Genomic DNA, 13,941 nt, shown 5'->3' with positions numbered 1-13,941 from the left:
CCACATATTCAAGGTCGGAACCATCCAGGGTGGTGATGCTAGTCGGACATGCGGGTGCAGGCAGCGATCGGTTGAAAAGCATGCATTTGGTTTTACTCGCATTTAAGAGCAGTTGGAGGCCACGGAAGGAGTGCTGTATGGCATTGAAGCTCGTTTGGAGGTTAGATAGCACAGTGTCCAATGACGGGCCGAAAGTATATAGAATGGTGTCGTCTGCGTAGAGGTGGATCAGGGAATCGCCCGCAGCAAGAGCAACATCATTGATATACACAGAGAAAAGAGTCGGCCCGAGAATTGAACCCTGTGGCACCCCCATAGAGACTGCCAGAGGACCGGACAGCATGCCCTCCGATTTGACACACTGAACTCTGTCTGCAAAGTAATTGGTGAACCAGGCAAGGCAGTCATCCGAAAAACCGAGGCTGTAGAGTCTGCCGATAAGAATATGGTGATTGACAGAGTCGAAAGCCTTGGCGAGGTCGATGAAGACGGCTGCACAGTACTGTCTTTTATCGATGGCGGTTATGATATCGTTTAGTACCTTGAGTGTGGCTGAGGTGCACCCGTGACCGGCTCGGAAACCAGATTGCACAGCGGAGAAGGTACGGTGGGATTCGAGATGATCAGTGACCTGTTTGTTGACTTGGCTTTCGAAGACCTTAGATAGGCAGGGCAGGATGGATATAGGTCTGTAACAGTTTGGGTCCAGGGTGTCTCCCCTTTGAAGAGGGGGATGACAGCGGCAGCTTTCCAATCCTTGGGGATCTCAGACGATATGAAAGAGAGGTTGAACAGGCTGGTAATAGGGGTTGCGACAATGGCGGCAGATAGTTTCAGAAATAGCGGGTCCAGATTGTCAAGCCCAGCTGATTTGTACGGGTCCAGGTTTTGCAGCTCTTTCAGAACATCTGCTATCTGGATTTGGGTAAAGGAGAACCTGGAGAGGCTTGGGTGAGGAGCTACGGGGGGCGGAGCTGTTGGCCGAGGTTGGAGTAGCCAGGCGGAAGGCATGGCCAGCCGTTGAGAAGTGTTTATTGAAGTTTTCGATAATCATGGATTTATCGGTGGAGACAGTGTTTCCTAGCCTCAGAGCAGTGGGCAGCTGGGAGGAGGTGCTCTTGTTCTCCATGGACTTCACAGTGTCCCAGAACTTTTTGGAGTTGGAGCTACAGGATGCAAACTTCTGCCTGAAGAAGCTGGCCTTAGCTTTCCTGACTGACTGCGTGTATTGGTTCCTGACTTCCCTGAACAGTTGCATATCACGGGGACTATTCGATGCTATTGCAGTCCGCCACAGGATGTTTTTGTGCTGGTCGAGGGCAGTCAGGTCTGGAGTGAACCAAGGGCTGTATCTGTTCTTGGTTCTGCATTTTTTGAACGGAGCATGCTTATCTAAAATGGTGAGGAAGTTACTTTTAAAGAATGACCATGCATCCTCAACAGACGGGATGAGGTCAATGTCCTTCCAGGATACCCGGGCCATGTCGATTAGAAAGGCCTGCTCACAGAAGGGTTTTAGGGAGCGTTTGACAGTGATGAGGGGTGGTCGTTTGACTGCGGCTCCGTGGCGGATACAGGCGATGAGGCAGTGATCGCTGAGATCCTGGTTGAAGACAGCAGAGGTATATTTGGAGGGCCAGTTGGTCAGGATGACGTCTATGAGGGTGCCCTTGTTTACAGAGTTAGGGTTGTACCTGGTGGGTTCCTTGATGATTTGAGTGAGATTGAGGGCATCTAGCTTAGATTGTAGGACTGCCAGGGTGTTAAGCATATCCCAGTTTAGGTCACCTAACAGAACGAACTCTGAAGCTAGATGGGGGGCGATCAATTCACAAATGGTGTCCAGGGCACAGCTGGGAGCTGAGGGGGGTCGGTAGCAGGCGGCAACAGTGAGAGACTTGTTTCTGGAGAGAGTAATTTTCAAAATTAGTAGTTCGAACTGTTTGGGTATGGACCTGGAAAGTATGACATTACTTTGCAGGCTATCTCTGCAGTAGACTGCAACTCCTCCCCCTTTAGCAGTTCTATCTTGACGGAAGATGTTATAGTTGGGTATGGAAATCTCTGAATTTTTGGTGGCCTTCCTGAGCCAGGATTCAGACACGGCAAGGACATCAGGGTTAGCAGAGTGTGCTAAAGCAGTGAGTAAAACAAACTTAGGGAGGAGGCTTCTGATGTTGACATGCATAAAACCAAGACTTTTTCGATCACAGAAGTCAACAAATGAGGGTACCTGGGGACATGCGGGGCCTGGGTTTACCTCCACATCACCCGCGGAACAGAGAAGGAGTAGTATGAGGGTACGGCTAAAGGCTATCAAAACTGGTCGCCTAGAGCGTTGGGGGCAGAGGATAAGAGGAGCAGGTTTCTGGGCATGGTAGAATATATTCAGGGCATAATGCGCAGACAGGGGTATGGTGGGGTGCGGGTACAGCGGAGGTAAGCCCAGGCACTGGGTGATGATGAGAGAGGTTGTATCTCTGGAAATGCTGGTTGTAATGGGTGAGGTCACAGCATGTGTGGGGGGTGGGACAAGGGAGGTAACAGGGGTATGCAGAGTGGATCTAGGGGCTCCATTGTGAACTAAAACAATGATAACTAACCTGAACAACAGTATACAAGGCATATTGACATTTGGGAGAGACATACAGCGAGGCATACAGTAGTCACAGGTGTTGAATTGAGAAAGCTAGCTGAAAACAGTGGGCGAGGCTAATCAGCTAGCACAACAAACAGCAGGTAAAATGGCGTTGACTAGGCAACTGGGCCGACAGATAAAACAAACAAGCAGAGTGGAGTACCGTGATTAATGGGCAGTCCAGTGTGCGTCAGCTATGTAGCCAAGAGATCAGACTCATAAGGCCTGAGAGGCAGAGACTCATAAGGCCTGGGAGGCAGTGACTCATAAGGCCTGAGAGGTAGAGACTCATAAGGCCTGAGAGGCAGAGACTCATAAGGCCTGAGAGGCAGTGACTCATAAGACCTGAGAGACAGAGACTCATAAGGCCTGAGAGGCAGTGACTCATAAGGCCTGAGAGGTAGAGACTCATAAGGCCTGGGAGGTAGAGACTCATAAGGCCTGAGAGACAGTGACTCACAAGGCCTGAGAGGCAGTGACTCATAAGGCCTGAGAGACAGAGACTCATAAGGCCTGAGAGGCAGTGACTCATAAGGCCTGAGAGGTAGAGACTCATAAGGCCTGGGAGGCAGTGACTCATAAGGCCTGAGAGACAGAGACTCATAAGGCCTGAGAGGTAGAGACTCATAAGGCCTGGGAGGCAGAGACTCATAAGGCCTGAGAGTTAGACTCATAAGGCCTGAGAGGCAGAGATTCTTAAGGCCTGAGAGACAGAGACTCATAAGGCCTGAGAGGTAGAGACTCATAAGGCCTGAGAGACAGAGACTCATAAGGCCTGAGAGGCAGAGACTCATAAGGCCTGAGAGACAGAGACTCATAAGGCCTGAGAGACAGTGACTCATAAGGCCTGAGAGGCATAGACTCATAAGGCCTGAGAGACAGAGACTGATAAGGCCTGAGAGGCATAGACTCATAAGGCCTGAGAGACAGTGACTCATAAGGCCTGAGAGGCATAGACTCATAAGGCCTGAGAGACAGAGACTGATAAGGCCTGAGAGGCAGAGACTCATAAGGCCTGAGAGGCAACGGCAGGGGAGAAAAAAATAGGTGGAAATGTATGCAGGTGCGTGTGTGTATGCAAAAGGGTATCTTTGTAATGTGGTGTTGTTTGTGTTTTAGGATGAGCTATATCTGATCTAGCATCTGGCTCACCAAGGTCACGACTCAGGTCAACCTCCCCATCACAGAGCAGACAGTCTGACTGCACGGTGTAAACGGGCTTCCTCTCCTTGTCTCCATTCCTCCATCTGCATTGATGGAAAACAACAGGTGACAAGCCAGGTTCTAGTGGGCTAACATCATACTATCATGTTATCAGCGATCCTGTATGTGCACTTGCAAAAGTGTGTGTGACAGAGAGATGGGTGTGGTTCTGCACTATGTATCAGAGGGGTGTGGTTATCAACAATGAAACAGCGTGTTCTGTCAGTCACAGAGGAAACATGGTGTGTGTATGTCTGTGTGAGTGTGTGTCTGTGTGAGTGTGTGTCTGTGTGAGTGTATGTCTGTGTGAGTGTATGTCTGTGTGAGTGTGTGTCTGTGTGAGTGTGTGTCTGTGTGAATGTGTGTCTGTGTGAGTGTGTGTCTGTGTGAGTGTATGTCTGTGTGATCGTGTGTCTGTGTGAGTGTGTGTCTGTGTGAGTGTATGTCTGTGTGAGTGTGTGTCTGTGTGTCTGTGTGAGTGTGTGTCTGTGTGAGTGTATGTCTGTGTGAGTGTGTGTCTGTGTGAGTGTGTGTCTGTGTGAGTGTGTGTCTGTGTGAGTGTGTGTCTGTGTGAATGCGTGAACCTCTGATTTCCTGTTCAGCCACACTGAACACAAATATAAACGCAGCATGTAAAGTGTTGGTCACGCTTCATGAGCTGAAATAAAAGATCCCAGTGATTTTCCATAAGCACATAAAGCTTATTTCTCTGAAATTGTGTGCACAAATTTGTTTACACCCCTGATTGGGAGCATTTCTCCAATGCCAAGATAATCCATCCACCTGACAGGTGTGACATATCAAGAAGCTGATTTAAAAAAGCATGATCATTACACAGGTGCACCTTGTGCTGGTGACAATGAAAGGCCCTTCTAAAATGTGCATTTTGGTCACACAACACAATGCCACAGATGTTTCAAGTATTGAGGGAGTGTGTAATTGTCATGCTGACTGCAGGAATGTCCCCCAGAGCTGTTGCCAGAACATGTCATGTTCATTTCTCTATTATACATCATTGTTTTGATAATTTGTCAGTACGTCCAATCGGCCACGTGTAACCCCGCCAGCCAAGGACCTCCACATCCGGCTCCTTCACCTGTGGGATCATCTGAGACCAGCCACCCGGACAGCTGATGACACTGAGAAGTATTTCTGTCTGTAATGAATCCCTTTTATGGGGAAAAACTCATTCTGATTGGCTGGCCCTGGCTCCCCAGTGGGTGGGTCTATACCCTCCCAGGCCCATCAATGGCTGTACCCCTGTCCATCATGTGATGAACATAATAAACTGAACACATTCTTCATTTTTAAACATATCTGGTGATTTTTATTGACAACTTATTTGACAGAGGATGTGCCTTACAACTCAGTCATTCAACAGATTTCAACATGTTTCCAACCAGATACATCAGTAATGTTATTTATAGGCCTAGATAACAGACGACTCAGACATGTCAAATCATTTTACCAAAAAAGAAAAGTCAACAGAAATGTGAATGTACTCATCTAAACTTGTGAATAATACCAACAAGTACAACATAGAATGATCTTTAAAATGGAATATAATATATTATTAAATATTTCTAAATTGTACATATTTAATATAGATATAGGCCTTTTTACATACAAGTTATTTTGTACAGAGTTTAATACAATAACAGATCCACAGGTTATCTTACACTTACTTCTCGCTCGGACACACACACACACACGCACACACACACTTGTGTTTTTACAGGTTATTTTACATGGCGAAGTTCTTTGGTGTAGAACTCCAACGTGGGATGGAACGTTTGATTATGATGCTGTTGGTGTAGAACTCCAACATGGGATGGAACATTTGATTATGATGCTGTTGGTGTAGAACTCCAATGTGGGATGGAACATTTGATTATGATGCTGTTGGTGTAGAACTCCAACGTGGGATGGAACATTTGATTATGATGCTGTTGGTGTAGAACTCCAACGTGGGATGGAACGTTTGATTATGATGCTGTTGGTGTAGAACTCCAACGTGGGATGGAACGTTTGATTATGATGCTGTTGGTGTAGAACTCCAACGTGGGATGGAACGTTTGATTATGATGCTGTTGGTGTAGAACTCCAACGTGGGATGGAACGTTTGATTATGATGCTGTTGGTGTAGAACTCCAACGTGGGATGGAACGTTTGATTATGATGCTGTTGGTGTAGAACTCCAACGTGGGATGGAACGTTTGATTATGATGCTGTTGGTGTAGAACTCCAACGTGGGATGGAACGTTTGATTATGATGCTGTTGGTGTAGAACTCCAATGTGGGATGGAACATTTGATTATGATGCTGTTGGTGTAGAACTCCAATGTGGGATGGAACATTTGATTATGATGCTGTTGGTGTAGAACTCCAATGTGGGATGGAACATTTGATTATGATGCTGTTGGTGTAGAACTCCAATGTGGGATGGAACATTTGATTATGATGCTGTTGGTGTAGAACTCCAACGTGGGATGGAACGTTTGATTATGATGCTGTTGGTGTAGAACTCCAACGTGGGATGGAACATTTGATTATGATGCTGTTGGTGTAGAACTCCAATGTGGGATGGAACATTTGATTATGATGCTGTTGGTGTAGAACTCCAACGTGGGATGGAACATTTGATTATGATGCTGTTGGTGTAGAACTCCAACGTGGGATGGAACATTTGATTATGATGCTGTTGGTGTAGAACTCCAACGTGGGATGGAACATTTGATTATGATGCTGTTGGTGTAGAACTCCAATGTGGGATGGAACATTTGATTATGATGCTGTTGGTGTAGAACTCCAATGTGGGATGGAACGTTTGATTATGATGCTGTTGGTGTAGAACTCCAACGTGGGATGGAACATTTGATTATGATGCTGTTGGTGTAGAACTCCAATGTGGGATGGAACGTTTGATTATGATGCTGTTGGTGTAGAACTCCAATGTGGGATGGAACGTTTGATTATGATGCTGTTGGTGTAGAACTCCAATGTGGGATGGAACATTTGATTATGATGCTGTTGGTGTAGAACTCCAATGTGGGATGGAACATTTGATTATGATGCTGTTGGTGTAGAACTCCAATGTGGGATGGAACATTTGATTATGATGCTGTTGGTGTAGAACTCCAACGTGGGATGGAACGTTTGATTATGATGCTGTTGGTGTAGAACTCCAACGTGGGATGGAACATTTGATTATGATGCTGTTGGTGTAGAACTCCAATGTGGGATGGAACATTTGATTATGATGCTGTTGGTGTAGAACTCCAACGTGGGATGGAACATTTGATTATGATGCTGTTGGTGTAGAACTCCAACGTGGGATGGAACATTTGATTATGATGCTGTTGGTGTAGAACTCCAACGTGGGATGGAACATTTGATTATGATGCTGTTGGTGTAGAACTCCAATGTGGGATGGAACATTTGATTATGATGCTGTTGGTGTAGAACTCCAACATGGGATGGAACATTTGATTATGATGCTGTTGGTGTAGAACTCCAATGTGGGATGGAACATTTGATTATGATGCTGTTGGAAAGCCAACATAGTCTCAATGGGGTGACTGACTGACTGATTATTTTGTTTAATTTATTATATTTAATGCTTTAACCTCACAGCTAAATCAATGACATCAAAAACCACTTCCAGCACAAATATGTTTAGAATGGTATTTGATTGAAGTGGGCCATTTCTTACTTGTAACAAGCCAATGTGTGTTTGTGTGTGTGAGAGAGAAATGAGCTTGGGGACTAGAGTGGTGACAGAGATAGGATCCCAAGGTTATTGCTCTAAAAACATAGAATGACGTAGAGATCTGGAATGACATAGAGACCCCCCCCCCAGGCATACTTCCTATCCACACCTTGGTTATTAGAGTTGGTGGATGGAGGGGAGGGGGGTGGATGGATTTACGTGCTGCTTGCTTATGTCCATGGTTTAGTGTTGACAGATGGGCTGGGAGGTGGATGCATTCAGCTAACTGAAAGAGAAAATGTCCGAACATCTCAGTGGTTCAGCTGCTAGCTGGACCGAAACAATATAGACTCCCCACAGTGACTGATTTGGGAGAGTCACACACATCACTGTGGGGAGTATCAGAGCTGCAGACCTCGCTCCATTTCCCTGTGTGTTCAGCCAGCTCACATGTTGGGGGTTTGAGAGTGTATGTCTGGAGTGTTCTAGTGAAGAAGGCACTGAGTTGTGAGCGTTGTTGATAATAACACAGTACCTGCCATGCCCAGACTGACAGCCAGCCGTGGTATCCATGGTTACAGTACACCGTGTTCTACAAGCAGAAGGCTTTAGTTTAGTTTTGAAGTTGCTAGATTATTATATTATATTGTCTCTGTTGATTTAGTTGTTTTCCATCCTCTTCTCTCAACCTTCAAAGTCTGGTTTGTGGTGGGGTTGAAGGGTAAAAGGAGGTTGCCCTTGGTAACAACCGGTTGTAGTGAAGCGAGGAGTGTCTGTTTCAAGATGGAAAAGCGAGGGAGGTTGTTAAGAGGACTGCGTCCTGGTTTGGGGTAGGAGGGTATTGTCATCTCTATAAGTCTCCTATTTAAACATGGGGTAGGGTTTGGGCTATAGGTTTAGAGTTGTGTGTGTATGTTGATGCAATGTGTGTGTGTATGTGTGTGTGTGTGTGTGTTGATGCAATGTGTGTGTGTGTTTTGGGAGCCTATAGACTGGTCTCTCGCAGGAACATGGTGCCGATGCTGTAGGACACTTTCCTCAGGGGCTCTGGGGGGGCGGAACGGGAGCTTGTCAGGGAGGTGTGGCTATGGGAAGTCCCTCCCTCCAGGAAGTAACATGTTCCCGGGATCTCCTTCGGAAAATTATCAGGAAGCTCCAAACGGGAACGGGGGACGAAAGAGAAAGAGCAATCGTCTTTCAGCAGCCTGGAGAGAGGGAAAGAAAGAGGAGAGAGATTTAAAAACACATGATGACTGTGTGTTATATTTGGCTGCAGAGTGGGTTTGGCTATTTCGCCAAACAGCAGTGACTCTCCAGGGAGTGATGTAGCCTTGTTCAGAATGAGATAAGGCCACTCACAAACCCAGGCATTATTCACAAGCTACAGTTGTGTGTTTGTGCTGCAGGGGGGTATCTCTGTACACACACACACACACACACACACACACACACACACACACACACACACACACACACACACACACACACACACACACACACACACACACACACACACACACACACACACACACACACACACACACACACACACACACACACACACACACACACACACACACAAGCAAGCATTTACACAGTGTGTACATATGCTGAGTCCACAGAGATATTAGCGGAGGAGGCAGAACACACACTGGATTTATTAATCACTATACACACACACACACACACACACACACACACACACACACACACACACACACACACACACACACACACACACACACACACACACACACACACACACACACACACACACACACACACACACACACACACACACACACACAGGTTGGTTTAAATCTGCAACAATTAGCCCTCTGTGTCGTGCAAATAATTTGTGATTCTGAGAAGAGAACGTCCTTGACTGCAAAAATAGAGAGGTTTCCAAGGCAACGCTTTTGACTCACTGACTCACATAAGGGACACCATAGACAGGGAGAGAGAGGGAAAAAGAGAGATAAGAAGGAGAGAGAGAAGGAGAGGGAGAGAACACTGATCAGTTCTCATCACAAAGTGCCTCCACAGGCAGCGTTTGACTCAACATCAGAGTCACTGTGTGTGTGTGTGTGTGTGTGTGTGTGTGTGTGTGTGTGTGTGTGTGTGTGTGTGTGTGTGTGTGTGTGTGTGTGTGTGTGTGTGTGTGTGTGTGTGTGTGTGTGTGTGTGTGTGTGTGTGTGTGTGTGTGTGTGTGTGTGTGTGTGCTTGAGGGCGTGTGTTTATGACGTATCACAAATGCAGTGACTGGACGTGACTGTTTCTTACTCAAATGTCCTTAGAGACTGAAAGCTGCTCTATTGCCATTCATTCTCCCCCCTCACACACACACACACACACACACACACACACACACACACACACACACACACACACACACACACACACACACACACACACACACACACACACACACACACACACACACACACACACACACACACACACACACACACACACACACACACACAGACACACAGAACACACCCACTCACTCACACACACACCCACTCACTCACCCTCACACACACACACACACACACACACACACACACACACACACACACACACACACACACACACACACACACACACACACACACACACACACACACACACACACACACACACACACACACACACACACACACACACACAGACACAGACACACACACACACACATACAGGTGTACTCACCAGTATGTGGTTGGGCTGACGTTGATGCATCGAGGGTGGCTCCCAGACTCAAACTTGCTGGCCAGTGTGACATTGTTGCCAAACAGACAGTACCTGGGCATCCTCACCCCAACCACCCCCGCCAACACTGAGCCTGTATGGATACCTATACGCAGCTGAAGGATGGAGAGACGGAGAGTAGAGGGAGAAGCAGAGAGAGAGAGATAACAGTTGAACACTGTTGGAGTTAGCAACATGACAAAACAGACCTATACACTGAGCATACTAAACATTAGGAACACCTTACTATTACTGAGTTGCACCCCCCTTTTGCCCTCAGAACTTCCTCAGTTTGTCGGGGCATGGACTCTACAAGGTGTTGAAAGCGTTCCACAGGGATGCTGGCCCATGTTGACTCCAATGCTTCCCACAGTTGTGTCAAGTTGACTGGATGTCCTTTGGGTGGTGGACCATTCTTCATACACACGGGAAACTGTTGAGCGTGAAAAACCCAGCAGCTTTGCAGTTCTTGACACAAACTGGTGCACCTGGCACCTACTACCATACCCCGTTCAAAGGCACTTAAATCCTTTGTCTTGCCCATTGACCCTCTGAATGACACACATACACAATCCATGTCTCAATTGTCTCAAGGCTTAAAACTCCTTCTTTAACTTGTCTCCTCCCCTTCATCTACACTGATTGAAGAGGATTTAACAAGTAACATGAATAAGGGGTCATAGCTTTCACCTGGATTCACCTGGTCAGTCTGTCATGGAAAGAGCAGGTGTAATTATAAGTATATTATTATAGCTGGAATTTAAATTTGATCATCGCACTTTAAACACACTTCATTGTAGGTCTGACACACAACACACAAACACACATCATCTCTAATGATCCACTTCAGTATCTCATCTCCACGGTTACTAACGGCGCTGAGCACATGCCAGCACACTAATGTGGGTAACCTTGGCAATGAGAGAGAGCGAGAGCAGAGAGAGAGTGAAGAGGGGGAGGAAGAGAGAGCGAGAGCAGAGAGAGAGTGAAGAGGGGGAGGAAGAGAGAGCGAGAGCAGAGAGAGAGAGTGAAGAGGGGGAGGAAGAGAGCGCGAGAGCAGAGAGAGAGTGAAGAGGGGGAGGAAGAGAGAGCGAGAGCAGAGAGAGAGTGAAGAGGGGGAGGAAGAGAGAGCGAGAGCAGAGAGAGTGAAGAGGGGGAGGAAGAGAGAGCGAGGAAAACGTGAGGGCAAAGGTGTGCTATTCTGATCACACTGTTATAGAGATGGACAGATTGGTATTGGCTAGTTCTGATCACACTGTTATAGAGATGGACAGATTGGTATTGGCTAGTTCTGATCACACTGTTATAGAGATGGACAGATTGGTATTGGCTAGTTCTGATCACACTGTTATAGAGATGGACAGATTGGTATTGGCTAGTTCTGATCACACTGTTATAGAGATGGACAGATTGGTATTGGCTAGTTCTGATCACACTGTTATAGAGATGGACAGATTGGTATTGGCTAGTTCTGATCACACTGTTATAGAGATGGACAGATTGGTATTGGCTAGTTCTGATCACACTGTTATAGAGATGGACAGATTGGTATTGGCTAGTTCTGATCACACTGTTATAGAGATGGACAGATTGGTATTGGCTAGTTCTGATCACACTGTTATAGAGATGGACAGATTGGTTTGGCTAGTTCTGATCACACTGTTATAGAGATGGACAGATTGGTATTGGCTAGTTCTGATCACGCTGGTTGTCTAGAAGGAACACTGTTTAAACTATCTGTCTGTCTGTAGAGCTGCATCGTTTATCTCTCTATTCATTCTAACTCTGATGCCCAGCGAAGAGGACATTTCAGAGAGAGAGAAAGAGTGTCCTTTTGTCCTTAAAAACGGCAACTACACAATTCTAATGTTGTGTGTGTGCGTGTGTGTGTATGTGTATGTGTATGTGCATGCCTGTATCAGTCTGTGCACCTGTCTGGTGTGTGTGCGTGTGCGTGTGTGTGTGTGTATATGTGTGCGTGTGTCTGGTGTGTGTCTCTGTTTCCCCTCTCCCCTCTCTGTTTCTCTGTCCCCCTCTCCCCTCTCTAGTTCTCTGTCCCCCCCTCCCCTCTCTGTTTCTCTGTCCCCCTCTCCCCTCTCTATTTCTCTGTCCCCCTCTCCCCTCTCTGTTTCTCTGTCCCCCTCTCCCCTCTCTATTTCTCTGTCCCCCTCTCCCCTCTCTGTTTCTCTGTCCCCCTCTCCCCTCTCTATTTCTCTGTCCCCCTCTCCCCTCTCTGTTTCTCTGTCCCCTCTCCCTCTCTATTTCTCTGTCCCCCTCTCCCTCTCTAGTTCTCTGTCCCCCTCTCCCTCTCTGTTTCTCTGTCCCCCTCTCCCCTCTCTATTTCTCTGTCCCCCTCTCCCTCTCTGTTTCTCTGTCCCCCTCTCCCCTCTCTATTTCTCTGTCCCCCTCTCCCCTCTCTGTTTCTCTGTCCCCCTCTCCCCTCACTAGTTCTCTGTCCCCCTCTCCCCTCTCTGTTTCTCTGTCCCCCTCTCCCCTCTCTATTTCTCTGTCCCCCTCTCCCCTCTCTATTTCTCTGTCCTACTCTCCCTCTCTGTTTCTCTGTCCCCCTCTCCCCTCTCTATTTCTCTGTCCCCACCTCCCCTCTCTAGTTCTCTGTCCCCCTCTCCCCTCTCTATTTTTCTGTCCCCCTCTCCCCTCTGTTTCTCTGTCTCCCTCTCCCCTCTCTGTTTCTCTGTCCCCCTCTCCCCTCTCTATTTCTCTGTCCCCCTCTCCCCTCTCTGTTTCTCTGTCCCCCTCTCCCCTCTCTATTTCTCTGTCCCCCTCTCCCCTCTCTGTTTCTCTGTCCCCCTCCCCTCTCTATTTCTCTGTCCCCCTCTCCCCTCTCTAGTTCTCTGTCCCCCTCTCCCCTCTCTGTTTCTCTGTCCCCCTCTCCCGTCTCTATTTCTCTGTCCCCCTCTCCCCTCTCTATTTCTCTGTCCCCCTCTCCCCTCTCTGTTTCTCTGTCCCCCTCTCCCCTCTCTGTTTCTCTGTCCCCCTCTCCCCTCTCTGTTTCTCTGTCCCCCACTCCCCTCTCTATTTCTCTGTCCCCCTCTCCCTCTCTATTTCTCTGTCCCCCTCTCCCCTCTCTAGTTCTCTGTCCCCCTCTCCTCTCTCTATTTCTCTGTCCCCCTCACCCTTCTCTGTTTCTCTGTCCCTCTCTCCCCCTCTCTGTTTCTCTGTCCCCCTTTCCCCTCTCAAGTTCTCTGTCCCCCTCTCCCCTCTTTATTTCTCTGTCCCCCTCTCCCCTCTCTATTTCTTTGTCCCCCTCTCCCCTCTCTGTTTCTCTGTCCCCCTCTCCCCTCTCTATTATTCTGTCCCCCTCTCCCCTCTCTGTTTCTCTGTCCCCCTTTCCCCTCTCTGTTTCCCTGTCCCCCTCTCTGTTTCTCTGTCCCCTCTCAGCTCTCTATTTCTCTGTCCCCCTCGCCCCTCTCTGTTTCTCTGACCCCTCTCCCCTCTCTGTTTCTCTGTCCCCCTCTCCCCTCTCTAGTTCTCTGTCCCCCTCGCCCCTCTTTGTTTCTCTGTCCCTCTCTTCCCTCTCTGTTTCCCTGTCCCCCTCTCCCCTCTCTGTTTCTCTGTCCCCCTCACCCCTCTCTGTTTCTCTGGCCCCCTCTCCCCTCTGTGTTTCTCTATCCCCCTCTCC

The 13,941-nt window shown here is 47.7% G+C and overlaps 1 protein-coding gene across 2 annotated transcripts in view; it reads right to left on the bottom strand.

Moving 5' to 3' along the window:
• Nucleotides 1-5,166: 5,166 nt before the first annotated feature.
• LOC124004703 (guanylate cyclase soluble subunit alpha-2-like) overlaps nt 5,167-13,941 on the bottom strand; it is a 65,014-nt gene continuing 56,239 nt past the window's right edge. For both annotated transcript variants that reach the window (XM_046313413.1, XM_046313414.1), the window contains exons 8-9: nt 10,263-10,417; nt 5,167-8,755 (exon numbers count right to left, since the gene is read on the bottom strand). In XM_046313413.1, coding sequence (XP_046169369.1) covers nt 8,536-8,755; nt 10,263-10,417 — 375 coding nt within the window. In that variant the 3' untranslated portion in view covers nt 5,167-8,535. The remainder of the gene's footprint in view (nt 8,756-10,262; nt 10,418-13,941) is intronic.

The sequence above is a fragment of the Oncorhynchus gorbuscha genome, linkage group LG19, assembly GCF_021184085.1.
Source record: "Oncorhynchus gorbuscha isolate QuinsamMale2020 ecotype Even-year linkage group LG19, OgorEven_v1.0, whole genome shotgun sequence".
Taxonomy (NCBI): domain Eukaryota; kingdom Metazoa; phylum Chordata; class Actinopteri; order Salmoniformes; family Salmonidae; genus Oncorhynchus; species Oncorhynchus gorbuscha.
Note: the sequence above shows the minus strand (reverse complement) of the source record. Positions and strands in the feature narration are given on the sequence as shown.